The 27,476-nt window shown below is 42.3% G+C and overlaps 1 protein-coding gene across 3 annotated transcripts in view; it reads left to right on the top strand.

Annotated features, from left to right (window-relative positions):
- ttc28 (tetratricopeptide repeat domain 28) overlaps positions 1-27,476 on the top strand; it is a 960,596-nt gene that overhangs the window by 620,532 nt on the left and 312,588 nt on the right. For all 3 annotated transcript variants that reach the window (XM_063034167.1, XM_063034166.1, XM_063034165.1), the window contains exon 6: positions 18,303-18,810. In XM_063034167.1, coding sequence (XP_062890237.1) covers positions 18,303-18,810 — 508 coding nt within the window. The remainder of the gene's footprint in view (positions 1-18,302; positions 18,811-27,476) is intronic.

Below are 27,476 nucleotides of genomic sequence, written 5' to 3'. Positions count from 1 at the left end.
GTCGGTGAAAAAGCTGGTTACATACACTCAGTGGTCACTTTATTAGGCACACCTGTATACCTGCTTGTTAATTTTAATTAATTAATTGAGATACCTTGTGGAATAGGTCCTTCGACCCAGGCCACCCAGCAATCCCGTGATTTAATCTGAGCCTAATCACAGGACAATATATAATGACCAATTAAACTACCACCCAGTACGTCTTTGAATAGTGGAGGGAAACCGGAGCACCCAGAGGCAACTCACGCAGTCACGGAGAGTATCTACAAACTCCTTACAGGCAGCCGTGTGATGCATATGTCTGATCAGCCAGTCATGTGGCAGCAACTCAGTGCATAAAAGCCTGCAGACATGGTTAAGAAGTTCATTTGTTGTTCAGACCAAATATTAGAATGGAGAAGAAATGCGATCTAGGCAAATTTGACTGTGGAACGATTGTTGGTGCCAGATGGGGTGGTTAGAGTATTTTAGAAACTGCTATTCTGCTGGGATTTTCATGCACAACAGTCTCTAGAGCTTACGAAGAATGGTGCGAGAAACAAAAAATATCCAGAGAGCGGAAGTTCTGTGAGTGCAAACACTTTGTTAATGAGAGAGATCAGAGGAGAATGGCTTAAACCATGGACTGTTCTACATAGCCAGCAAAAAGGCAGGCATGGCTGGGACCCATGCGGGTGCCCATGGCTACCCCTTATGTCTGGAGAAAGTGGGAGGAGCCAAAGGAAAAATTGTTGAGGGCGAGAACCAGTTCTGCCAGATGGAGGAGGGTGGTGGTGGATGGGAACTGGTTGGTTCTTTTATTGAGAAAGAAGCGGAGAGCTTTGAGACCTTCTTGATGGGGGATAGAAGTGTATAGGGACTGGGCATCCATGGTAAAAATGAGGCTGTCAGGGCAAGGGAACTGAAAGTTACTGAGGAGATCATGAGCATGAGAAGTGTGGTGGATGTAGGTGGGAAGGGACTGAACCAACAGGGATCGAATGGAGTCAAAGTATGTGGACATGATTTCAATAGGGCGGGAGTAGGCAGAGACAATGGGCCTCACCGTTCAGTTATGTTTTTGGAACTTGGGTAAGAGATAGGAGCAGTGTGGGCTAAGAGAACTATGAATTTGGTGGTAGTGGATGGGAGTTCTCCAGAGTTGATGAGATCAGTGATCATGTCGGTCCAGAGTGGGGGTCCTTTTCGAGGGGTAGCTAGGAAGATGTGTTTGAGAGTTGCCGTTTGGCCTCAGTAAGGCAGCGTGCCACCCCACAACAGCATCCCTTTGTCTGCGGGTTTGCTGGTAAGGTTGGGATTGGTGTGGAAAGTGGGAAAATGGTGCATTCAGAGTTCAACTTTAGAGCACCATTTTTGCTTATTTTTACTGAAGCCTCAATTGGTTATCAAAGTTGACGTGTTCTTCTGAAATGGCACTGCACAACATGCTCTACACTTAATTAAATGCTGCTTGTTGGCTTCCATCTGAAGTATGGCTGTTTCTGGCAGTTCACTGACATTTTCAGTGGCTAACCACTGGAGTCAAACCAGGGTTTCATAAATAGTTACGTTCTGGCTCAGCTGTAGAATCTGACTTGGATAAAAACAAACTCAGAGTTTCTTTGCTTGGTTTGGGGAAGAAACAAAAAATAGTTTACCTATGAACTTCTAGTATCTGAAAATAATTTTGGCTGGGTAATGTGAGGTTTATAAAATTATAGCTTACAACTCAAGGCTAGACTTTTATCCATATATGGAAGGATTTTATTTTGACTCAAACTTATAGTGCTGATTTTTTGAGGAACATCCTGCAGCAACTTTTAGAAGGAGTGATGGAACATTTTGTCAAATCATTTAAAAACGCAAACACGAGGAAATCTGCAGATGCTGGAAATTCAAGCAACACACACAAAATGATAGTGGAACGCAACAGGCCAGACAGAATCTATAGGAAGAAGCACAGTCGACATTTCAGGCCAAGACCCTTCGCCAGGTCCTGACGAAGGGTTTAGGCCCGAAACGTCGACAGTGCTTCTTCCTATGGATGCTGTCTGGCCTTCTGTGTTCCTCCAGCATTTTGTGTGTGTTGCTTGTCGAATCATTTGTCTGGTTTATCAAATCAATGAGTTTAAACCTGATTATTCTCAATCTAGCAGGCATCGCATGATGAGCGGTATCTCATAAACAAATGTAAACCACGCAACATGCTGGAGGGACTCAGCAGGTCAGGCAGCATCCATGGAAATGAGTGGACAGTCCACCCTTCTTCAGGACTGACTTGCTGAGTTACTCCAGCATTTTGTGTGTTTTGCTTTGGATGTCGAACGGCAGCTGAAGTTTCCCAACCATATCGCAGCCACCACCCTGCAACCAGACATTGTCCTTGTGTCTGAATCTACTAAGCAAGTGTTGCTGCTGGAGCTGACAGTCCCATGGGAGGATCTCTTGGAAGAGGACTTTGAAAGGAAACTCTCTAAGTACTCAGGACTGGCCAGCAACTGTCAGCAGGCTGGATGGAGAGCGAGGTGTCTCCCAGTGGAGGTTGGTTGTAGGGGATTCGCAGCCCGTTCCTTAGTTAGAGCCTTCAGCAATTTGGGCATCGAGGGAGAGAGGAAGAGGAGAGCCATCCGCAGTACCACCGATGTGGCAGAGAGGGCCTCAAGATGGCTGTGGCTCAAAAGAGGGGAGCCATGGAGTCATAAGTAGCTAGCCATCTGGACACAAGCTGGGGTCTGATCAGCCCCGGCTGGGTCACCTGGAGGCGGTTGTATGATGTTGAAAGACCCGAAACACCCGATGATTCCAGGAACATCACTGAAGATGTGTCCAGACACACCAATAGATGTATGTACACAGCTTACACCCTGAGTTCATCAGTGACAGCAGGAAAGACTGGGTGACAACTGCGAAAAGAGTGGTGACGACTGGAGAGTCAGTGACAGCCCGGAGAGATGGCGACCGGGGCAGAACGGGCTGGCAACCCAATCTGCGTCCTCTGAGAGGAGGACCCCCACAAAAGCTATAGTGAATCTAAGGGAACATCACTGAAGAGGTGTCCAGAAGCATCAGTAGGTGTATGTACACAGGATTTCCAGCATCTGCAGAATTTCTCATGTCTCATAAGCATATGCTGGTTTTAACCCATTTCGTAATCTTGCTGCACAAATTGCCATGTTCTTTTCTCACTGCTGCCATCACAAAGGAGGCATAGGAACCATAGCTCCCACGCCACTAGGTTCAGGAACAGTACCATCAGGCTCCTGAACCAGAGTGGATAACTTCACTCACCCCAACACTGAGCTGACTCCACAAACAATCGACTCACTTTCAAGGACTCCACAACTCATATTCACAATATTTATTGCTTACTTATATATTATTATTTTGTTTTTTTTCTTTTTTGTATTTGTATAATTGGTTGTCTTTTGCACATTGGTTGTCTGCCCATCTTTGTTGTGTGGAGTTGTACATTGATTCTGCTGTGTTCCTTTGTATTTATTTTGAATGCCCAAAAGAAAATGAATCTTGGGGTGACATGTATGTACTTTCATCATAAATTGACTTTGAAATTTGAACTTTTAGAATAAAGTATGTCTTCCTGTTTATTACTGGATGGAATAATGTTCTCAGTTAAGTCTTTGCCTGACAATAAGGGATCTGTATAGTTGGATTTTAAAATTGTTGGGACGGGTACAAAGACTTTAATACGCCTCTAGTTTATTATAGAAGCAAAATAAAGTAAGTTTCAACCTTCCAGTCTTCATATTCTATTACTCTGTAATTTTGCTTCAAAAAATTCTTTCATACTCTCTACTGCCCTGCCACTCTAATGAAATTAAAATCACTGGGAATGCAGACCAGAGAGGCCTTTTCTGCTCACTATTCTACAGAGCCATCCAAAGTTGACTCTTAGACTGCTCTAAATCTCTTACCTGGAAGAAAGGCTTTGTGGTCTGCAGTCAACGAACACCACCGAGCTGAACTGAACTAAGCTGAATATTCCTGGTCTGCTTCACTGACTCTGGTTTGATGTTTTATATTCTGTGTTTTTCACTCATTTTTTGCTGTTTACACAATTTGTTCTTTTTTTTGTGCATTGGGGTGTTTGATGTTTTCTTTGAACGGGTTCCATGGTGATTCTTTGATTCGTGGCTGTCTGTGGGGAAGACGAATCTCAGGGTTGTATACTGCATACATACTTTGATAAAAGTACTTTGAGTCTTTGAAGCTTGCATTTCCTTACAGATTTCTCATGGCATAAAATCCTTCTTTTCCTGAGGAAAAATAAAGATCCTGAGCAATTGGCTCAACTGGATTCAGAACTTAGCCATAAGGAGATGTAAATTCTTTGATCAGTTAGTTGTTAGCTTTCAGTCTTACCCATCACATGATTACATAGAACCATGGAGCACTTAGCAAATATTGTACCTGGTAACTCTTTCAATATCCCATAGTTATGTCTCTTCCCCTGACCATGTATACCGCTGAGAATTTATGCATCAAATTGAAATTTAGACCAGAAACTTCTTTGGAACTGCTGCTGTAATTTTCTGGGAAGGACTGGGGAAAAATTCGGCAGAACTTTTTCTGGTGCAAGGCAAGAACATTCCCTGACCAAGATCATTTCATCATACTATCCTCTGTGGGTATACCCCTTCCACATCAACATCTCCATTACAAACAGACTTTGGACAGGGAATCCAACAGAAGCCAATGCCTTAACTCCTGATGACCAACATAATGCTTCTTCCTCAACAGCTGAAAATCCTTGCAGTGGGGATCTGGACACTTCTCTGCCATAGATATAAAGTTTCCTTTAATACCTCTTAAAGTCAGAAATATCCTTCCTAATCTTATTGCTTCCTTTCCTTTTACCCCTGTCTCTTTTTCTCTGTTGCTCAAAGCCTACCTGCCTGTTGTAAAATCTTGACAGGTTAACTTTAGGAAGACTAGGCCTGCACTGCTCCCTATTACTATTGATGGTGAGGACCTACAAGTACCTGGGAGTGCACCTGGATGACAGACTTGAGTGGAGCACTAACAGAAGCTGTGGACAAGAAAGGCCAGCGTCGCCTCTACTTTCTGAGGAGACTGACTTTGGAGCATGTAGGCCTCTTCTTCACATGTTCTAGCAGCCAGTTGTCACCAGTACAACCTTCTGTGCAGTAGTGTGCTGGGGCAATGGCATAAACTGATTAGAAAGGCTGGCTCTATTATAGGAGTTAAAGTGGACACACTGGAGGCTGTGGTAGAACAAAGAACCCTACGGAAAATCCTGGCAGTTCTGGACAATATTTCTCATCCTCTGCATGCCTCCTTGGCTGAACAGAGGAGCACTTTTAGTAATAGACTAAGACAACTGCTCTGCTCCAAAGAGCGCTATATGAGGTCATGGGCTCTATAATGAGTCAACCTATAGCTGGGGAAGTGATGACCTTCTGCTGTTAGACTGTTTGACGTAACTTACTTTCTATTCTTTCTTTCTTCTCTTCTAATAGTTGTCTATCTGTGCACCTGTAATGCTACTGTGACATGATAATTTCCTTCGGGATCAGTAAAGTATCTATTTATCTATAATTTTCTGCTGAAGCACCTTTAAGACGATATGTAAATATGTTGCCTTATTCCTGCTGACACAGGATAAATACATTTCCAGTTTTCACTGAGAGGTTACCATTTGATTAGGAAAAATTGTAAATACTCAGTTGTGTTTTAGTACAGGGAAAATCAAAAATGTTTTTAAATTTCTGATAAATATTGTATATTATCCAAAACCTTTGTCATGGGAAATGAATGCAAAGTAAGACACGGCCTCTAGTGTTTCCTGTGTAACAGTTGCTTTCTGCACCATAAGGTTCCACACAGTGGAAGATGTGACTGGATGATGTTTTGATATTTAAAATCTAAAGAACTGCAGATGCTGGAAATCAGAAATACTTCAATACTTATTGAAGAAATCAGCTTTGGCCATTGTAGGTCGGGCATAGTTGAGGAGAGGCCCTTGATATTCACTCTTGGTGTCATGTGTTCTTCCGTCTGTTTCAAACGGATCTTTGATATAACATTGCCTCTGAAAGTTAGACTTTGTTTCAGGGCTGCACTGAAATATCTCCTTGGATTGTATGTGTGTATCTCTGGAATACAACTTCTAAACCAGCTTGAATCCAAAAAGGACCCAACAGAGACTGTAGCTACACACACAAAATGCTGAACCATGGGAGGAAGGGAAGAAGGAAGGGGCATCAGGGGGACGTTGTAGACAGGTGAGGAGAAGAGGTAAGCGATGAGAGTGGGGAATGGAAGAAGAGAGGAGGAGGAAGGAAAAAAAATTACCAGAGGACGAAATAGATGTTCATGCCATCAGGTTGCTGTGAATTTGTTACCACAGACAGCTGTGGAGACCAAGTCATTGTGTATTTAAGGCAAAAGTTGATTGAATCTTGTTTGGTCAGGGCACGAAGAGATCGGGAGTTTGGTGCTGAGAGAGAAATGGATCAGCCATGATGAAATGGTGGAGCAGACTTGACAGGACAAATGGTTTAATTCTGCTCCTTTATCTTATGGAAGCTGCCTGCATGGACTATGAGGTGTTGCTCTTCCACACTGAGAGAGGCCTCATCCTGGCACAAGAGGAGGCCATCGACCAACGTGTTGGAATGGAATAGGAATTAAAAGGGTTGTCCACTGGGTAATTCTACTTTTGGTGTATGGAGTGAGGGTGCAGCTCAGCCCATGTCTCTCAATGGAAAGTCTAGTTAAAGATTTAGTAAAAATCAGGTGTTGCTGCGACTAACAGTTTCCAGTTTTTTAGGTTTGTGGGAATTTAGGGTAGGAACGGTATAGAGGAAATCTAATGCACTCTTTATGGGAAGAAAAAAAGACCTTTTGTTTTGAGCAGAATAGGTGCATCCTTTTTGTTTGTATTTAGCATTTTGCTGTGTGGGAATTTGACTTTTGAAAACTGCATAATTCTTTTGTATATTCGAGCTTAAATTTCAGCTGAATCAAATGACCCCAATCACTTGTTTTAACACGCGTATCTAGTTACTGACTAAAAATTATTATTACTGTTCTCATTCAGACTGAGTGTCCAAGAAATTAAGAACTTAAGCATTAAATGTAGATGGTGGCTGTATAGCTCTTTCTTTCCTGCCTGCTCTCCATATTCCTTGATTTCTTCTGGGTCTTAAAATCCTATTGATCTTGAACTTGCCAGCTGACAATCCTGATTTTTCTGCAGAGGGAAAAGCCCTTCTCACCTTGGTCCTAGGTGACCACCTCCCTTTGCTAACAATAAGAATTTGAGTGATAAACTTCCCCGCAGAGATGAGTTGCCTCTCATCACCTACTTTGTTATGGCTTCTATCATCATCGTCATCGTTATATGCTTTGTCGTACATCGTGGGTGATCATGGTCTATCCATCAGCAATATTGTTCTTGGCAAGTCTTTCTACAGAAGTGGTTTGCCTTTACCTTCTTCTGGGCAGTGTCTTTCTAAGACGGGTGACCCCAGCCATTATCAATACTCTCCAGAGATGGTCTGCCTGTCATCGGTGGTCACGTAGCCAGGACTTGTGATATGCACCAGCTGCTCATAGGACCATCATGTGACCCTGATGGGCCGGGGGAGGGGGGTGTTGAGAAGGTGCTACAACTTGCCCAAGGATGACCTGCAGGTGGAAGGAGCGCCTTACATCTCCTCTGCTAGAGACATGACTCCATCCTGCCACCCAATCTAAGAACTATATACATTTTAATGAGGTCACCTTCTGAGCTAACAAAAATATATGGACATTCTACTGAATTCTTCTTGAGTTAATAAATTTTCCACTTTATGAATCGATCTAGTAAAATGTTTTTGCAACTCCTCTATTCTTTCTTTGCTCAAGAGAGCAAATCTATCTGGAGGGTGTCAGATGTGGTCACCAGAGATACCTTTGTAATTCATCTAGGACAAGTTTATAGTTATCCATCTTAATTATTTTCTGTGTTGGAGAGTCTAGGATCTGAGGGCATAGTCTCAAAGTAAAGGGATATTCCTTTAAAACTGAGATGAGGAGAAATTTCTTATGCTTGATGGTAGTGAATCGGTGGTGTTCATTGCCACAGAGGGCTGTGGTGCCAAGTTCATTGAGTTTATTTAAGGAAAGGGCTTATACCTTCTTGATTGGTAGGGTGGTTAAGGGTTATGGGGAGAAAATATAATAGAACAGTTGAAAGAAAAATTAGCCATGATTGAATGGCAGATCACAGTCAATGGGCTGTTCTGTTTCTATATTTCATAGCCTGTGAATGTTAACATTTTGTGATTTATGCACAAAATTCCTTTACGTATCAACATTTATCAATACATTCTGCCTTTTTATTTCTACCAGTGTGGATAAGTTCACAGTTACTCTTCCTGTGTTTCAGATTACACTTCCCTGCTCTCTCACTTAGCCTGCTTAGAATCCAGGCAGTCCTGTAAGATTGTCAGCACAGTTTAATTTCCAGTCTCTATTGCAGATATAAGCAGAGTGAATCTTCTAATAGATAACCAGAGCAGTCTTTAGCAGCTTCACCTATGATCTTCTTTCATCATACGGTTGAAAGTGAGGAGATTTGCAGGTGACAGAAATGTTCACTCCATTTGCAGAAACAGTCCACGCATGCATGGAGCAATGTGCAGATGTGGACATACACCAGCTAGTGACATTCACAGACATCCCACCCTGCAAAAACTCATTTCAGGGAGGTAGTACCATCAATTTGCGGGAGACTCCCGGAACTTCCGGGAGAGGTGGGACATCTGCAATACAGTAGCTCCTTAGCAGCTGGCCAGCTAGTTTAAATAACGTTAGCTATGCTAATGAACGAATGACACCTATTAAACTCACCTCAACATGTCTTGTACAGTCTTAACCCACCATGGGCAATAGAAAAGTCACTGTTGCAAACAGGGCAGCGAGCAACACTGTCATTATTTTGACCCCTATTAGGCCGGGGTACACTTTAGTGTAGTCTGGGGTGACGTACGTTTTATATTTTCTTTTTTTTGGAACACTGCCATGGTGCGCTCTCGCTCACTCTCTTGCTCGCGCGCTCTTTCTCTCCCGTGGTCGCTCTCGCGCTCCTTCTCTTGCGCTCTCTGTCACTTGCGCGCTCTTGCTTGCTTACTCTTGCGCTCTCTCTCTCGCTCGTGCTCGCTTGCTTGCTCTCGCTGTCTCTCTCTCGTGGTCGCTCTCCCGCTCTCTCTTGCTTTCTCTCCCTCGCTCACTCGCTCTCAAAAAAATTGATTTCCGTGGTATTGTATATAATTTGGGGGCATCAGGGAGCCACTATTTATACGTGGGAGACTTCCGGAACTTCCAGGAGAGGTGGGATGTCTGTATTCACATCATAGAGCTGGGTTGTCGTTTTCTCCAGAAATAGAAAATCTATCTATTCTTTGAACCACTGTCTGCTAGGCCTCGGCACAGGATCGAAATAAGCTGCAGAAAATAGTGAACTCAGTCAGCCCCATCATGGGCACTCGCCTCCCCAGCATCCAGGACATCTTCAAGGAGCGATGCCTCAAAAAGGCGGCATCCATCATTAAGAGCCCCCATCACCCAGGTCATGCTTTGTTGTTATTGCTACCATCAGGAAAGAGGTACTGGAGCCTAAAGGCACACACTTAATGATTCAGGAATAGCTTCTTCCTGTCTATCATCTGATTTCTGATTGGACATTGAACCCATGAACACTGCCTCACTACTGTTTTTCCCTTTTTTGCACTATTTAATTAATCAGAATCAGGTTTTAACATCACCGGCATGTGTTGTGAAATGTGTTGCCTTTGCGGCAGCAGTACAATACAACACATGATAATAGAGAAAAATGTGAATTACAGTATGTGTATATAAATAGTTAAGTTCAATAATTAGTACACAAATGATGGGTGTGGGCCTTCAGGCTGCTGTACCTCCTTGCTGATGGTAGCTATGAGAAAAGGGCATGCCTGGGGGGAGGGGGAGGTCTTTAATGATGGGTGCCGCCTTTTTGAGGCTTCGCTCCTTGAAGATGAGCTGAATACTACAGAGTCTAGACTAGTGCCCATGATGGCCCTGACAGAGTTAACTATTCTCTGCAGCTGATTTCGATCCTGTGCAGTAGCACCCTCCCCCCGCCACCCCACACCAGACAGTGATGCAGCCAGTTAGAATGCTCTCCATGGCAAACTTCAACCTTTAACTTTTTTAACTTTATAAATATACAGAATAAATACTTATTATTGTAATTTACAGTTTTTATTATTATGTAATACACTGTACGCCTGCCGCATAACAACAAATTTCACAGCATATGCCAGTGATATTCAACCTGATTTTTTCTGATTATGATTTATAATTATGAGGACACGCAGTCCTCTTTTATTGTCATTTAGTAATGCATGCATTAAAAAATGATACAATGTTTTTCCAGAATGATATCACAGAAGCACATGACAAACCGACTTAAAAACTAACAAAAACCACATAATTATAACATATAGTTACAACAGTGCAAAGCAATACCGTAATTTGATAAGAACAGACCATGGCACAGTAGAAGTCTCAAAGTCTCTCAAAAGTCCCATCATCTCACGCGGACCTCCAGCGTCGCCAACTTGCCGATGCAGCATACTGGAAGCATCCAACCACAGTCCGACTCCGAGTCCATCCGAAAATTCCGAGCCTCCGAGCCTCCGACCAGCTCTCCGACACCGAGGACCGAGCACCATCTCTGCCGAGCGATTCTGACCGTGATTCTGATCCTTTACACAAACAGTTTTAACACCCACCCTAGCCCCTGCGGCTACCAGCATCAGTACTTGGGCAGTGAAGTGGCAGTGACCAGAAGTTCATCAGCTGTATCTTGTGGATACTAGTGCAGGTCAAAGGCTTGGAGTAACTTGCCTCCTGGCACACAGAGTTTCTCGGTTGGGACCGTAAGGGAATTCTCTGTATTTGCCTGCTTGAGAACAGCTTCAGCAACACTCGAAGTTCAACACTCGGAGGAGAAGGCATCTGCTTTGTCTGCATCCCAGTCACCTCCATAGGCACTTATTTCCCTCCAGCACTGACACACTACACCATCTACAAAATACGCTGCTGTTACTAGATTTTATTTTAGACGTATAGCATGGTAACAAGCCCTTCCAGCCCAATGAGCCTGCACCACCTAATTAGACCGAAATGATCAATTACCCTACTAACCCGTACATCTTTGTAATGCAAGAGGAAACTGGAGAACTTTATTCCCTAGGTTGACGGGAGATTTAATAGAGGTGTGCAAACTTATGAAGGGTAAATATGATAGGGTAAATGCAAGCAGGCTTTTTCTGCTGAGGTTGGGTGAGAGTACATCAGGAGGTCATAGGTTAAGGGTGAAAAGTGAAATGTTTGAGGGGAAGCTTCTTCACTCAGAGAGTGGTGAGGACGTGGAGTGAGCTGCCAGTGCAAGTGGTGGATACAATTTCGATTTCAAATTTGGATAGGCAGATGGATGGGAGTGGTATGCAGGACTATGGTCAGGGTGCAGGTCGATGGGATTAGGCAGTTTAAGTGGGCCAGTATGGACTGGATGGGCAGAAGAGCCTGTGTCTGTGCTGTAGTTTTCTATGACTCCATGACTCTATGGAGCAGCTGTAGGAAACCCACAGGGTCAGAGCGAGAATGTACAAACTCCTTACAGATAGTGGCAGGGTTGAACGTGGACTGCTGGAGCTATAATAGCATTACGCTAACTGCTATGCCACCAAGCTGAACCTAAATTCATCCAGGCTTCGCTGACAGCACCATCCAAGCTCACGACCTCTACCACAAAGGAGAGATGCTTGAGAACATCTGAAAATTACTTCCAGTTCACATCCCATCTTATTGGGAAATGAATTGCCATTTCCAACCATAAATCCTAGCGCTCTCTGCCCAGTAAGAGAGGGAAGGCTGATTGAAATGCTCTCTAAAATTGAACAGCCGCACTGATACTCACTCCCTTGTCTTCTGCACAGTGATCGAGTGGGCAGGTAAATTTGTATCTCGAGGAGAAAGTGAGGGAGAGAGAGATGACATGAATAGAGGAGAAAGTGAGAGGAATCTGTAAAAAGATATGTTCATTTTTACATATAAACATCTGATCTGTAAGGGGAATTCTGAACTCTGATACTGAGGGACTTATTTGCCGCAGTACTCAACTGGTTTCATTTAGTATGATATATCATGTAATTGATTTTGAGTAGGAAGGTGAGGAAAGGATGCTCTCAACAGTCCCTGCTCCCTGCAGGTAATATTAACCCTTGCCAAGAACTCTATTGTGTGTTTCAGTTCTTTTAACCCCATGATAATCTGCCAAATACAACAGAACCAATGCAAACCGAGGAATTTAGGAGCTTCATAATTCTAAATATCCTTGAGATATACAGTTCATCGTAGTTGCACATGTCCTGTGGGATTCATCTGTACACACTAATATTATATATTCAGATTGGTTATCATCCAATATTTTACCATATGTCCTGTCATATTGCATCAAATATCCCATTTATAATCACCACCAGTATGATTGTGGCACTCTTAAGCTTGCCAGCACTGAAATATCAACTGCTGCTCACTGATTCAAGTCCCCTCGCTCTTTGCCCCAGTTGATCAGACCTAGTGAAACATTCCACCCCCTCCAACCTTCCCCGAGGCCCCAATAATATCAGTTTTGCTCCTACGAAGGTTTGGTACTGTCCTGGGGATTCCCAGGAATTGTGAACAGTTCTACAGCTGGGCACCTCATATGCCAAGTATATTTTCATGTTAAAATTCTAAGTAAATTTATTATCAAAGTACATCTATGTCACCACGTACAACCCTGAGATTCATTTTCTCACAAGCGTGCTCAGTAAATCCATAATAGACTAATAACCATAACAGAATCAATGAACGACCGCACCTAATTAGGTGTTCAACCAGTGTGCAAAAGATGACAAACTGTGCTAATACAAAAAGGAAGAAATAAATTATTTGTTCATTCTGTGCTGTGTTGAAATAATAATAAATAAGTAAGCAATCGATATTGAGAACGTGAGAGAAAGAGTCCTTGAAAATCAGCCGATAGGTTGTGGGAAAATTTCAATGATGGGACAAGTGAAGTTGAGCGAAGTTATTCCCTTTGGTTTAAGAGCCTGATGGTTGAGGGGTAGTAACTGTTCCTGAATCTGGTGGTGTGAGTCCTGAGGCTCCTATATCTTCTTCTCGATGGCAGCAGCAAGAAGAAAACATGACGTGGATGGTGGGGGTCCCTGATGATGGATGCTACTTTCCTGCAAAAGCATTTCATGTAGATAGGGCCTTACCAGTGACGGACTGGGCCATATCCACCTCTTTTTGTAGAACTTTCCATTTAAGGCAATTTATTCTTACTTGAGAAGATTCATTTTAAGATTAATTGTATTAAAACTGCAAGGACCCTCAGTTAGCAATGCCCTTACATGTCTCCTCTTGCCCCACTGCACCCTGGAGTCCCCTAATCCATGGAGAGGCCACGCAGTCTAGGTTGTGAACCACCGCCCTTGCGAATTTAATGGAGCTTTGACAAATATGTGCATAGTGCTTTCAGAAATACTTTACAGATGCTACAGTAAATTTAATCTGAATCAAAAAAAAAGGAAACATGAAATAAGCATACAATGAAGTATAATGTAGCTGCAATCCTGCATTATACTGATATTTCCAGAGGAGAGTTACTTTGCCATGTACGCAATATTTAAAAGAACAATTGGATATCTTCTGGACATGAATCTGGATATTCAGGTAACACCCCTAGACTAGATATTCTATTCAGTGGGAAGTTTTAAAAACTTTGTGAGTTTATACAATGGATGCATCGGAATGAGTTTTGTTATTAAATGTGTGCACACAGGGAATGGATTCAAAATGGTTTGAGTCAATGTTAGATTAGATACAAACCTAAGGTGTTTATGGTTTACAGTCAATAGTAGGTCATTGAGCAGTGCGGTAGAACAAAGGAATCTGGGAATACAGATCCATCATTCGTTGAAAGTGTCAGCACAGGTTGATAGGGTCATAAAGGGAGTTTGTTGGCACATTGCTCTTCGTGAAACAAAGTATTAAGTATAGGAAATGGGATGTTGTGTTGAAGTTGTATATGACATTGGTGAGGCCTAATGTGGAGTATTGTTTGCAGTTTTGGTCACCTACCTACAAGAAAGATGTAAGTAAGGTTGAAGGAGTACAGATAAAGTTTACAAGGAAGTTGCTGGGACTGGAGGACTTGAGTAATATGGAAAGATTGAATAGGTTAGGACTTTATTCCTTGGAATATAGAAGACTGAGGGGAGATTTGATAGAGGTATACAAAATTATGAGGAGTATAGATATGGTAAATGCAACAGGCTTTTTCCTGTGACGTTGGGTGGGACTATAACTAGAGGTCATGGATTAAGGGTGAAAGGTGAAATGTTCAGTGGGAACATGAGGGGAACTTCTTCACTCAGAGGGTTGTGAGAGTGTGGATCGAGCTGTCAGTGCAAGTGGTGCATGCGAGCGCGATTTCAAAGTTTAAGGGAAGTTCAGATGGGTACATAGATGGGAAGGATATGGAGGGCTGTGATCTGGGTGCAGGTCAGTGGGATTATGCTATTTAAATGGTTCATCATGAGCTAGATGGACTGAAGGGCCTGTTTCTGTGCTGTACTTTTCTATCACTCTGAGACTGTAGCCCTGCAGAAGAGTGGAGAAATGCCAGTGCTCCTGGTCAGTACAATGTGGATGTTGCACGGTTGAAACATTTCCTCTCTCAGGTGGATATAAGGTATCCTATGGAAGCATTTTGAATACAAGTAGTGACATATTTCCATCATCTTAGCTACATGCAACATTATTAAAAGACAATAATCATCAGCACAATGTACTCTACCAATGAAATTCATTCCAATGGAGGCAATGTAAAATGCATTGACATGTCTGTATACAATTTCAAATGTTACAATGGCAGATATATTTTTCTCAGTGTATTTTTTTGTTTGTTGTAGCTTGCTACCCCTTTTTCTGCACTGAGACACTGCAGGGACTTCAAGAATAATTCACCTTGCATCAGAAGTGTTTGGGATGTAAAACTTGTTTTCCGCCCATGGCCCCACTGGCATTTAGGGCAGCAATGAAGGTCCTCCATCTCTGGCGGCATTCAGGGCACCTTCATCCTGCTAGTTTTCACTACGATCAGTTATGCAAGTCTCAGGTAGAGACTCAGGAATACCGTCGCACTCAGATGTCAGTCAGGGTTGTTAGCCTTGAGGACGGGTGGACCACTCTTAGTCTGGTCTCTACCCTTTGACCTGTTTGGCAAGGGTGACCCTACCAAGACCCATAGCATAAAGCCCTGACTCCAGCCAACATAGTTCTCTGGGTGAATGAGGCACACAAACCCCCAAACCACAAGGTTGTGGTCCTCTTGGAGGCTGGGATCTAAATAATGCTGTATAAATGTAATTTTTAAAATGTCTTGTTTTGTTTTTTTGGCAATACAATTGCTAAACGAGTTTTCATTCCATACAACACCTAATACCCAATTTTTTCCTACATATTTCTATTTAGTCATTGCCCAGTCACTGGTGCAGCTAAGCCTCGAAGCTCTCTTGACTTTGGACATCTTAGATGCTGGTCCCTGTTAGATTTTTCTAGTTATCAACAGATGGTATAGGCATGGAAGGGTTCATCTGTCAGAGATATCATTTTCCTCTTTCATCCAATATGATCTGTAACTGTATTCCCAAAATTGCCAGCATTGTAGTGCTTAGTGTTCTTTGCATTAATGATTTTCAAAGAGGCAGCTATGTTATGAACGTTAAGGGTAGGAAATACCTTGCTATTGGGAGAACTTTAATAGCAAAGGTTCCATGCAATATTATTAGATTAGATTATTATAAGGACACACAGTCCTCTTTTATTGTCATTTAGTAATGCATGCATTAAGAAATGATACAATGTTCCTCCAGAAAGATATCACAGAAACATAAGACTAACCAAGACTGAAAAACTGAAAAAAACCACATAATTATATAGTTACAACAGTGCAAAGCAATACCATAATTTGATAAAAACAGACCATGGGCACAGTAAAAAAAAAGTCTCAAAGTCTCTGGAAAGTCCCATCATCTCACGCAGACGGTAGAAGGAAGAAAAACTCTCCCTTCCATGAGCTTCCAGACGATGCAGCTTCCAAACTTGACGATGCAGCACCCTGGAAGCACCCGACCACAGTCTGACTCTTGAGTCTGTCCAAAAACTTTGAGCCTCCGACCAGCCCTCCGACACCGAGCACCGAGCACCGAGCACCACCTCTGCCGAGCGCTTTGACCCCGGCCCTGGTAACAGGCAGTAGGCAAAGCCGAGGATTTGGGGCCTTTGCCTCCGGAGATTCTCGATCGCACAGTAGCAGTGGCAGCGAAGCAGGCATTTCAGAAGTTTCTCCAGATGTTCCTCCGTGCTTCTCACGCCTGTCTCCATCAAATCAAGATTGTGCACGGTACCTACTTACAAATACAATATCATTTCGGAGCGGCCACGCGCACTGCGTCATGCCACCATCTTCTCCTCCCCTCCTTAGCAAGATATTCATCTTTCCATTGGAATTTTTCTTTAGATCATGGAAGCCCTTAAATTTTGGCATTGCTCACAGCACTTAGCTGTTATCCAAAATAATTTTGTTACTTTGGCAAATATTTTGTAGCATAATTAACTTGTTCAGGAGATTGACATAAAGCTACCAAACTTCTGGACAGGCTGCTGATCTCCTGAATCCTGAGACACATGACAAACCAGAGTGACACACACAAAATGCTGGAGGAGCTCAGCATCTATGGAGAGACCTAAAGAGTCGATGCTTCAGGCCAAGACCCTTCTTCATGGATACCTGTCACAAACCCATGGGCACTGCTGTCTATACTATTGCCCAAGGACCATTTAGAGATGGTAGCCCTTGCAGTCTGATCCATGAAACCCTGATTCTCGCATTTCTTACTTGCTTGTTCTGTTTGAATTTGGAATTTGATCTTATTAGTAGATAATATGGTGATGTTTTGTGACTTCAAAACATTAAACTAATGGAAAGGAATCCACGGGAGTCAAGCTTTGAGCTTACTTTAAGCGAAGAGCGCGTGTATCATGTAGTAGCATGATGATATATGGAAATTACATGTTTATATATATATAAAACCCATAATGAATTATTCAAACAAACAAGAATGCTTAATCAAACAATATACAGTATATATATGTGCAAGATTACTCAAAATATTATTGAAATATTAAATACAGAACAAATATTTTAAACTTGATCAAGGTCGGTCAGATTTTGGAGCTAGATGTCTATGAATTAATGTAAACGTTCACTCAAAATTAAAAACAGACTTTGTGCATTGCCAAGCTTACCTAGGAGGTTAGAACAGCTGTTGCAGTTGTGATAGGAAATGTGATTCCTAGATGTAAAACACTGTTCTTGGATCCCTAGCTTTAACTTTTTTCCAGAAGTGTGTTTGTTACATTTGCATGTCTCCTGGTGCTTTGCATAATTCCTAGCAGATGCTGATATGTAGATATTAAATAAATAATTTTGTGTGTGTGTGTGTGTGTGTGTGTGAATGTATACACACATATACACATGCAGTACCGTGCAAAAGTCTTAGGCACGTATATATATATAGCTAGACTTTTGCACGGTACTGTATTTGTCAACGTGTGGAGAGAGCGAGTTTGTAAATCTGGGCGGGAGCGAAGGCTGTGGTGAATGGTGAGGGTGCAGCCCTGCAGGAGGGATATGGGACAGGTGGCAGAGAAGGAGTGCCAGGAGCTGGGGGAGAGAGGGTGCAGACACCAAGCAAGGTCATTTGATTCCGAACAATTGGTTTATTGATCATTACAGAATGTTTCTCTGGTGTATCCCTCTCCCTGTCCTCTCCCTTCCCCTTTTCCCAACCATGATTCCCCTCTCCCTGCCCCCTTCCCACTCTCAGTCCACAATAGAGACCCATATCAGAATTAGATTTATCATCACTTACATATGTCATGCAATTTTTTTCTTTTGCGGCAGCATCAATTGAAATCTCATTTAACCTCAAGCCCCACATACCAGGAAATGAAAGATTTTATAGCAGTCTCTCTCAAAATATCTATTTGAAAGAGATTGATCTCATATAGATTTCTCAAACGATCTGTGCACCAGACAGCCTAATTGCTGATATGTATCAGTTGTTTATGGTACACAATATGAAGTTACTTTTGTTGTGCCTTTGAATAAAGTTTTATTTTCTACATTGCAGGCAGCCTCTTCAGCATTGAGCAGCCTGGGTCATGTCTACACGGCCATTGGAGACTACCCAAATGCACTGGCCAGTCACAAACAGTGTGTTCTTCTAGCTAAACAATCCAAAGACGAACTCTCAGAAGCCAGAGAACTAGGCAATATGGGAGCTGTTTACATAGCAATGGGCGACTTTGAAAATGCAGTAGAGTGCCATGAGCAGCATCTCAGAATTGCGAAGGAATTGGGCAACAAGCGAGAGGAAGCACGGGCCTACAGCAACCTCGGCAGCGCCTATCATTACAGGAGAAACTTTGACAAAGCAATGTCCTACCACAACCACGTGCTGGAGCTAGCACAGGAGTTAGGCGAGAAGGCCATCGAGATGAGAGCGTACGCGGGGTTGGGGCACGCAGCTCGCTGCATGCAGGATTTGGAGAGAGCGAAGCAGTATCACGAACAGCAGCTGAGCATCGCAGAGAACCAGAAGGACCGTGCGGCAGAGGGACGAGCTTCCTCCAACCTCGGTAAGAAAGAACCTCTTCAAGGGTGTCAAGATATCGCTGCATTTTGCTAACTGAGTTAGGAATGAGCAAAAACCAGATTTCAAGCAGTGTTTTAATTGTATCTGCACGTTTCATACACTTCTGGAAATCAAAGCAATGTAGTAAGATTTAGTTAAAACAAGTTCTATAACGATGAACTGAGTGTTTTAAGAGTTTAAGAATTGCACACAGGTGTAGACCTCAAGAGAGTCTGCAGATCCTAGGAATCGGAGAGCAACACACACAATACGCTGGAGGAACTCAGCAGGTCAGGTGTCAGGGAAATGAATTATTGATGTTTCAGGCCGAGACCAAGGGTCTCAACCCAAAATGTCAACTGTTCCGTCCTGAAGAAAAGGCTCAGTCTGAAACATCAATGGGTCATTTCCCTCAGATACTGCCTGACTGACTGGGTTCCTCAGTGATTTGTGTGTGTTGACCAATGGCGTTTGACAGGATTCAGTGTTGAGACTCTTACTCTTTGCCATGTGCTTGATAGATCTGGATATAAAATATGTGATTGGTGCATTTGCAGACCATGTGAAAATTGGTGGTGGTGTCAAGGGGAGAACAGTCATGGGTTTCAGAGCAGTATTAATTTATGCAGCAAATGGCAGATGGAAATTAATTCCAGTAAGTACAAGGCGATGCATTTTGGAAAACCTATTAATGATAAGTCATACACCGTGAATGACAGGGCCCTAAGGGTGTATTGAGGAATGGAATGATCCTGGCATATGTCTAAATATCCCAAATCCGTACAAAAGACAGTGCAGGTAGATAGGGTGGTCCTTTTATTTCTTCAATACTGATTTTTCAATAATAGCAATTTCCTTAAGGTCCTTATGTATTAAGGATATATTGCCTGTTGGAGCAGCACGCACACACAATGCTGGAGGGATTCAGCAGTTCAGGCAGCATCTATGGAAATGTATAAACAGTCGATGTTTTGGGCTGAGAAGGAAGGGGGAAAACACCCAAATAAAAAGGTGGGGTGAGGGGAAGGTGTCTAGCTGGAAGGTGATGGGCAGGTGGGTGGGCAAGGCCAAGGGCTGGAGAAGAAGGAATCTGATAGGATACGAGAGTGGGCCACGGGAGAAAGGGAAGGAAGAGGAGACCGAGGGGGAAGTAATAGGTAGGTGAGAAGAGGTAAAAGATCAGAGTGGGAATGGAGGAATGGGGGAATGCTTTACTGCAAGGAGAAATCAGCACACTTGCCACCAGGTAGGAGGCCACCCAGACGGAAAACGAGGTGTTGTCTGCTGTTACGTCTGGGAGATTTTTCTATCTTTTTTTCATGTGCTCCTTTCTCCTCTATAACTGTCAAAAGAGCTATTCAATAAAAAAAAAAGAAAATTCCATAAGAATTCAAACTTAGAGTTATTCTGCAGCTCTCTGAATTTTGGAATAGCAGAATGGTGATTACACAAGACAGACACCGAGTTCTTTAGCACATTAATAACAAAAATGATGAAATGCTGGGAAGAGGCAGAACCTGTGGAGAGAAAAGCGATAATATTTCAGGTTGATGCTTTGCTTCACCGCTTGCTGGCAATGTGATCTATTTTCCCCATGCAATACTCCTTCATTAGATGCATGTATGATGTGTCATTGATGTAAGCACAGTTTTGTTACCTGAGGAATTCTGAAGTGGAGGATTGGATAATGTTACACACTCCATCTGGAGGTGTCTTCCAGTTTCAGACAAAATGTCTTCACCAGCGTGATTGATACCAGGCCACCCATTACTGACCATTTTCCTCATTCTGTCAATGTTTTTCAATAGTTCACAGGAAACTCCTTCTGAAGTTTAATGCACAGAATGGATATTTACATGCAAGAAGCTCCCACAAACAACAGGAAGAATAAATGAACAGATGTGTTGTGCCAGTTTAAGTATAAAGGTTGTACAATACACCTCAAAAACTCCGAGGCTGTGCCCTTTGGTCCTAGCGTCCACTAATATTGAAAACGTCCTCTCAACATCTACTCTATCTGTGCCTTTCAATATTCAATAGGTTTCAATTAGAGCCCCTCCCCACCCCTGTTCCAATAAACTTCAGCTGAGAAGTGTCTTGGAATATTTTGTAACCTCTTGGCACATACAAATTTATCCTCTGCTACAGCAGCCATTTATGACAATCATAACGTTAATCAATATGATATTGAAGCCATTAGTGAAACTTGGTTTGCAGGAGGGGCAGGACTGGCAGCTCGATATTTCAGGGTCCCATTGCTTTCGAAGCGACGGGTGGATGGGGGGAATAAAAGGAGGAGGGTTGTCAGCGAAAATGTCACGGCAGTGGTCAGTCAGGAAATACTGGAGAACTTGTCGAGTGAGACATTATGAATGGAATTGAGTAATAAGAAAGGTACGACCACATTAATGGGGCTATATTACAGACCACCCAACATTTCGAGGGATTTAGAGGAACAAATCTCTTGAGATATCACAGACTATTGGAAGAAACACAAGGTTGTTCTAAAAGGTGATAATAACTCTGACAGGGACTCTTATACTCCAAAAGGACTAGATGGGAAAGACTTGGTGAAATGTGTTTAAGAAAGTTTCCTTAATCAGTATGTAGAAGTCATAATGAGAGAGTGTGCAAAACTTGATCTGGTATTAAGGAATGAGACAGGGAAGGTGACAGAAGTTTGTGTGGGAGAACACTTGGCATCTAATGATCACAATGCCATTAGTTTCAAAGTAACTATGCAAAAAGATAGATCTAGACTGCAGTTTGAGATTCTAAATTGGAAAAAGGCCAGTTTTGAGGTTATCAGAGAGGATGTGGCATGTGTGGATTGGGACAGGCTGTTTTCTGGCAAAAGTGTTCTTGGGTAAGTGAGAGGCCTTCAAAGGTGAAATTTTGAAATTACAAAGCTTGTATGTGCCTGTCAGGACAAAAGTTATAGAGAACAGGTGTAGGGGACCTTGGTTTTCAAGAGATATTTAGGCCTTGGTTAAGAAAAAAAAAGGAGCTGCACAACAAGCATAGGCAGGTAGGAGCAAATGTGGTGCTTATGGAGTGTAAGAAATGCAAGAGAACATTTACGGAAGAAATCAAGAAGGCTAAAAGAAGGCTTGAGTTTGCACTAGCAGACAAAGTGAAGGAGAATCTTAAGGAATTCTACAGATATATTAAGAGCTGAAGGATTGCAAGGGACAAAATTGATCCTCTGGAAGATCCATGTGTGGAGCCAAATCAGATGGGGCAGATAATAAGTGAATTTTTTTGCATCTGTACTTACTCTGGAGATGGACACAGAGTCTATAGAAGTGAGGCAAAGCATCATCAACTTCATGGACCCAAGTCAGATTACAGAAGAGGAAGTGTTTGCTGTTCTGATGCAAAATATGCTGGATAATCCTCCCCCCACCCCCCAGGACCTGACAGGGTGTCCCTTGGACCCTAAAGGAGGCAAGTGTAGAAATTGCCAGGTCCCTAACAGAGAAAGTTATATCATCCTCGGCAACAGGTGAGGTACTAGAGGATTGGAGGATGGCAAATGTTCTGCTGTTTATAAAAGGCTCTTAAATAAACCAGGAAATTATAGGCCGGTAAACCTGACATCAGTAGTGGAAAGGTTATTGGAATGTATTCTAAGGGACCAGATATATAAGTATTTGGTTAGACATGGACTAATAAAGGATAGTCATTGTGGCTTTGTGTGTGATAGGTCATGTCCAACCAAGCTTATGGAGCTTTTTGAGGAAGTTACCAGGAAAGCTGATGAAGGCAAGGCAGTGGATGTTGTCAACCTGGACTTTAGCAAGGCATTTGACAGGGTCCTGCATAGAAGGTTTGTCAAGAAGGTTCAGTCGCTTTGCATTCAAGATGAGGGATTAAATTGGATTTGACATTGGCTTTGTGGGAGAAGCCAAAAAGTGGTAGTAGATTGTCACAATATTTTGTTTTTCCTAATCCTCTTATCAAATTTTAGTTGAAAGCTTATCTAAAAAGCGGCACAACTGACAATGCTTCTCGTCATCCAAGATTACCTGCTTATATAAATTAGGATGAACTTGTGACTTTATGATTCAAGGCTACCACTGAAATTAGGCTAATAACTAATATAGAAAAAACACAAGTTTGTATTATCTATCTGTTATAGTAAACTGTCCCAACTAATGCATCAGCAATCACCTTCATACTATAAATTTACTAATTCTACTGAAAGATATATACTGGAGAGGTCAAAGGAGGTGTAAAAACCTATCAGCTTTTTGAACTTTTTACTTGCTTAATGAATTTGAAAGCAATCCCTCAACCTTGGGACCTTCTGCGTTTCCCCCAGCTCATTCTTAGGTTGTTAAGGTGCATTTCACTGTATGTTTTGATGTTCATGTGATAAATAAATGAATTTGAAGTATAGTATAAATATAAGATATGTTATCTGGCTGCAAAGAATATCGAGAGTATGTAGACCAATTCTGAAGTAAAGATGTTGTGTACAATTTCAGTGCAAGGTAGGTGAGGATCCAGGAAGCTGAAGAAATACTAGTGTTAGTAAAATATCCTTACAGTCTAAGTGTGAGTGTCTGGTCTTTACTGTGGCTACTGTTGGTTAGAGTTAACTCACTGTTGCCCGTTGAGCTGCCAGAAGTTTATGTCTCGAGCAAATACTCTGGATGGGACACAAGGACGAATGCTGCCCTACTCTGTGTTGATCAAGTTTCTCTTTCATGGATTTTAAGAAAAGTCACCAGAAGAATGAAACCTAGTGGAGTACAAAGGTTAAACAGCGAAAACTTGTTTCCATAATTTTGTTGAATAGTAATTATACTGACTGAGACTCTTTATTGTTAGGAGAGGAAAGATAAGGGGCAAAAAAAAAGTTTTTTTCATCTGGACATATTGAGATATGGAATATTACTGAGGCATGTAGAAGATACAAAAATAGAATTGCAAAGCTCTTTTAAGTAGGAATACTGATTTAGAGCTGGAGAGGGTAATAGAATCAGAGCAGACAATCACGTTGGTAGAATTGGTATTAACACCGTTCCGTTAAAACCAAATTGTAGCAACTAATGATTTCCACCATGTAATTGTCACAAATACACAGGAAGAAAAACCCACGCTCCTTGGATAAGATAGTTATCTCAGTGGATGCAGTAACACTGTTTTGTTCTGGAACCTGTATAGGTAAATAAATTTCTGTGTGTTATAGATTGTCCAGATTCTTATTTTCATAGTCCACCAATGCAGACTGTGAGTCCTTTTTAATAGAAGGACATATAAAACTTAAGAAATTAGACTAGATTGTGTTTTATTAACCAAATACCCCTGCAATATTGTTGGCATAGAAATTTCTGTGTTCGCATTTGACTGGGGTGTTAGATTCCTGATAGGAGACTGACACTGAGTTCTTGGTGATGGGGAATAATACTGGCTGTGGCTGTTGCTGTTGTGGGGAAACACAGTAGATCCAGATATGGTGACTTTGCGGGGAGGACGAATGAGAATGGCACTGGGGGAAGGGTAAGCTAACAACTGGGGAAAGGATTGGAGTTAGGAGGTCTTGTGGTGTGTTTTGGGGATTCCCGGTGGGAGGGGTCAGTACCAGCAGCATATTGTGAGGATCCCATGGTCAGGTTAAGGTATCATTCTAGTGTGTTTCAGTGTTCTGGAGAGCTGGGAAAAAGGTGTTGTGGGGAATTATTTTAGAGCAGGGAACGGTGTATTGTATTTACTTCTATTTAGAGATACAGAGTGGAACATGCTTTACCGGCCCACCTAGCAACCCATCTACTTAACACTAGCCCAATCATAGCAGAAGTTACAATGACCAGTTAACCTACTAACTGGTACATCTTTGGACAGTGGCAAGAAACCAAGCATGCAGGTACCTCATTGGTTTACCATACTTTCCCCCCATTGTGGCAATGTGTGATAAGGATCATGTTGCCCTGGTGCATACCAACAACATGACATGTCCTGGATAATGTGGTCCATGTTCCCGTGCGTTGTTCTAAGCTTTCATGGAGAAAAACAAACCGAACTGACTGAAGTGCTTTTTGGTAAGTTGGCGTTTATCTTGAAGGATTTGGACTGCAGCTGTTGCCCTGGGCTTGTGGTCACACTCTATCTGGAACACTAAATCACTTCACACGTAGTCCCAGGAAAAATAAAATGCACTGCGCCACACTTTCACCAGAATGAGGCTGAGATGTAAGGATTGTATTATCGGACTATATATTTTGGCTGGTTTTTCCCTTGAGTTCAGAAAGTAAAGGTTAGATCTGGTTGAGGTGTTTAAAATGAAGAAGAAATTTGGTACAGTTGAGAAACTTTCATTTGCTGGGAAATCTAGAACAAAAGGGCATAATCTTAAAATTAGAGCTAGCCTGTTTAGAAAGTGCATTTGATAAAAAGGTTAATAGAAATTTTGAATTCCAATTGTTGAAAGACTCAGAAATCTGGGTAAATTGAAGTGCTCAAATCTCAGATTGACACGTTTTTGTGAGGTGAGAGAAAGGAACATGGGGTCAGTAATGGAGTTTGTTATAAATGGGGGAATTACAGTTCCTAAGACTGATACTGATTTTTCTTCGATAAGAACATCAGGTAATGTAGGACAAAAGTGCAGGTCAGTCATTATCTCATTAAGTGATGGAACTGGTTCCTGGGAGACTAAATATTTCATTTTTTTGTTCCTGTTCCCAGCATTTTCATTCCTTTCAAAGGCATCAGAGAAAAATGTTGAAATTTGTAACTTACATTGTTCTGAATTTTAACATGAGCCAAGTTCCCATTTCTTCACCTAGAGAATATTTGCTGCATTGATTTTTTCATTGGAGTGAGAGGAGCTTACAATAGAATGTCTGAACATGCTTTGTGAATGGCAATCTTGTTGGTTGTGCAGAATTTCAGAAAATGCTCACACGTGCACATGCTGAGAGTAGTTACCACAGTTGTTCTAGGTTAAAGTGTTGTATGTTTCGAACAGAGTAAAAGTGTGACTCAAGCATCTCAGAAAGATTAAGACTTGCAATTGAATTCCACGCACTGCAGCCATCAGGTGTTTAATGATTTGAAACATCTCATGCAGCTGTTGTCAATGGCACCGGAGGTTAGGAGATTGCATTGAGGTCTACCTATGGGTTTGTGTTGTCAACAGCAGCAAATCTTAGGCCACTTCATTGAGGTTTACCTATGGGGTTTATGTTGTCAACAGCAGCAGACATTAGGAGACTCCGTGAAGGTCTACCTATGAGAACTGCAGTGGAGGTTAGGAGATTCCACTACGGTCTGCCTATGAGTTTGTGTTGTCAACTGCAGTGGAGGTTAGGAGATTCCACTGAGGTCTGCCTATGAGTTTGTGTTGTCAACTGCAGCAGATGTTCGGAGACTCCATGGAGGTCTACCTATGAGTTTGTGTTGTCAACTGCAGTAGAGGTTAGGAGATTCCACTGAGGTCTCCCTATGGGTTTGTGTTGTCAACTGCAGCAGACGTTCGGAGACTCCATGGAGGTCTACCTATGAGTTTGTGTTGTCAACTGCAGTAGAGGTTAGGAGATTCCACTGAGGTCTCCCTATGGGTTTGTGTTGTCAACTGCAGCAGACGTTAGGAGACTCCATGGAGGTCTACCTATGAGTTTGTGTTGTCAACTGCAGTGGAGGTTAGGAGATTCCACTGAGGTCTGCCTATGAGTTTGTGTTGTCAACTGCAGTAGACATTAGGAGACTCCATGGAGGTCTACTTGTGGGGTTTGTATTGTCAATTGCAGTGGAGATTAGGAGACTCCGTGGAGGTCTACCTATGGGGTTTGTGTTGTCAACTGCAGCAGAGGTTAGGAGACTCCATGAATGGTCTGTCTATGGAGTTTGTGTTGTCAACTGCAGTGGAGGTTAGGAGACTCCATGGAGGTCTACCTGTGGGGTTTATGTTGTCAACGGCAGCAGACATTAGGAGATTCCGCTGAGATCCACCTATGGGGCTTGTGTTGTCAACTGCAGTAGAGGTAGGAGACTCCATTAAGGTCTTCCTATGGGGCTTGTGTTGGTTTGAAGGGTTATGAATAACAGAGGAGATAAGGGATGTCAGTAATGGGAATATCAGCTACTTTAAGCTGTTGAAGTGTCTGATTCTAGGGTCAGAATGCAAGGATGTCCCTTTAGAACAGAGATGAGGAGGAATTTCTTTAGCCAGAAGGTGGTAAATCTTTGGAAATCACTGCGACAGATGGCTGTGGGGGCCATTCATTGGGTATATTTAAAATAGAAGTTGATAGGTTTTTGATTAGTGAGGGTGTTAAAGGTTTCAAGGAGAAGACAGGTCAACAGTATTGAGAGGAATGATAAATTGGCCCTAATGAAGTGGCAGAGCCGACTGGAATGGGCAGGAATAGCCTAATTCTGCACCTAGATCTTATGGTTTTATGATGTGAGCATTGTGCAGTACAGGCCAAGCCAAGTACTGATTGATGTAGCTGTAGCTCAACCACACAAGCATTAGGAAATTGCAACAAAGGGTGTCTTTTCATTCTATAGAACAACCAATTTCTAAACAAGATAACCACAGAAAAAAGACCCACATTCACTGATCAACTGTATTGATCTTGTCCTAAAATTACTTTATTCAGCAACCTTTTAGCCAATCGAATAAAAGGGAGTGTTTTTAGGGTTAGGGTTAGACCACTT

Source organism: Mobula hypostoma, chromosome 27 (genome assembly GCF_963921235.1).
Source record: "Mobula hypostoma chromosome 27, sMobHyp1.1, whole genome shotgun sequence".
Classification (NCBI taxonomy): domain Eukaryota; kingdom Metazoa; phylum Chordata; class Chondrichthyes; order Myliobatiformes; family Myliobatidae; genus Mobula; species Mobula hypostoma.
The sequence above is the reverse complement of the archived record's forward strand: the minus strand, read 5'-3'. Positions and strand labels throughout refer to the sequence as shown.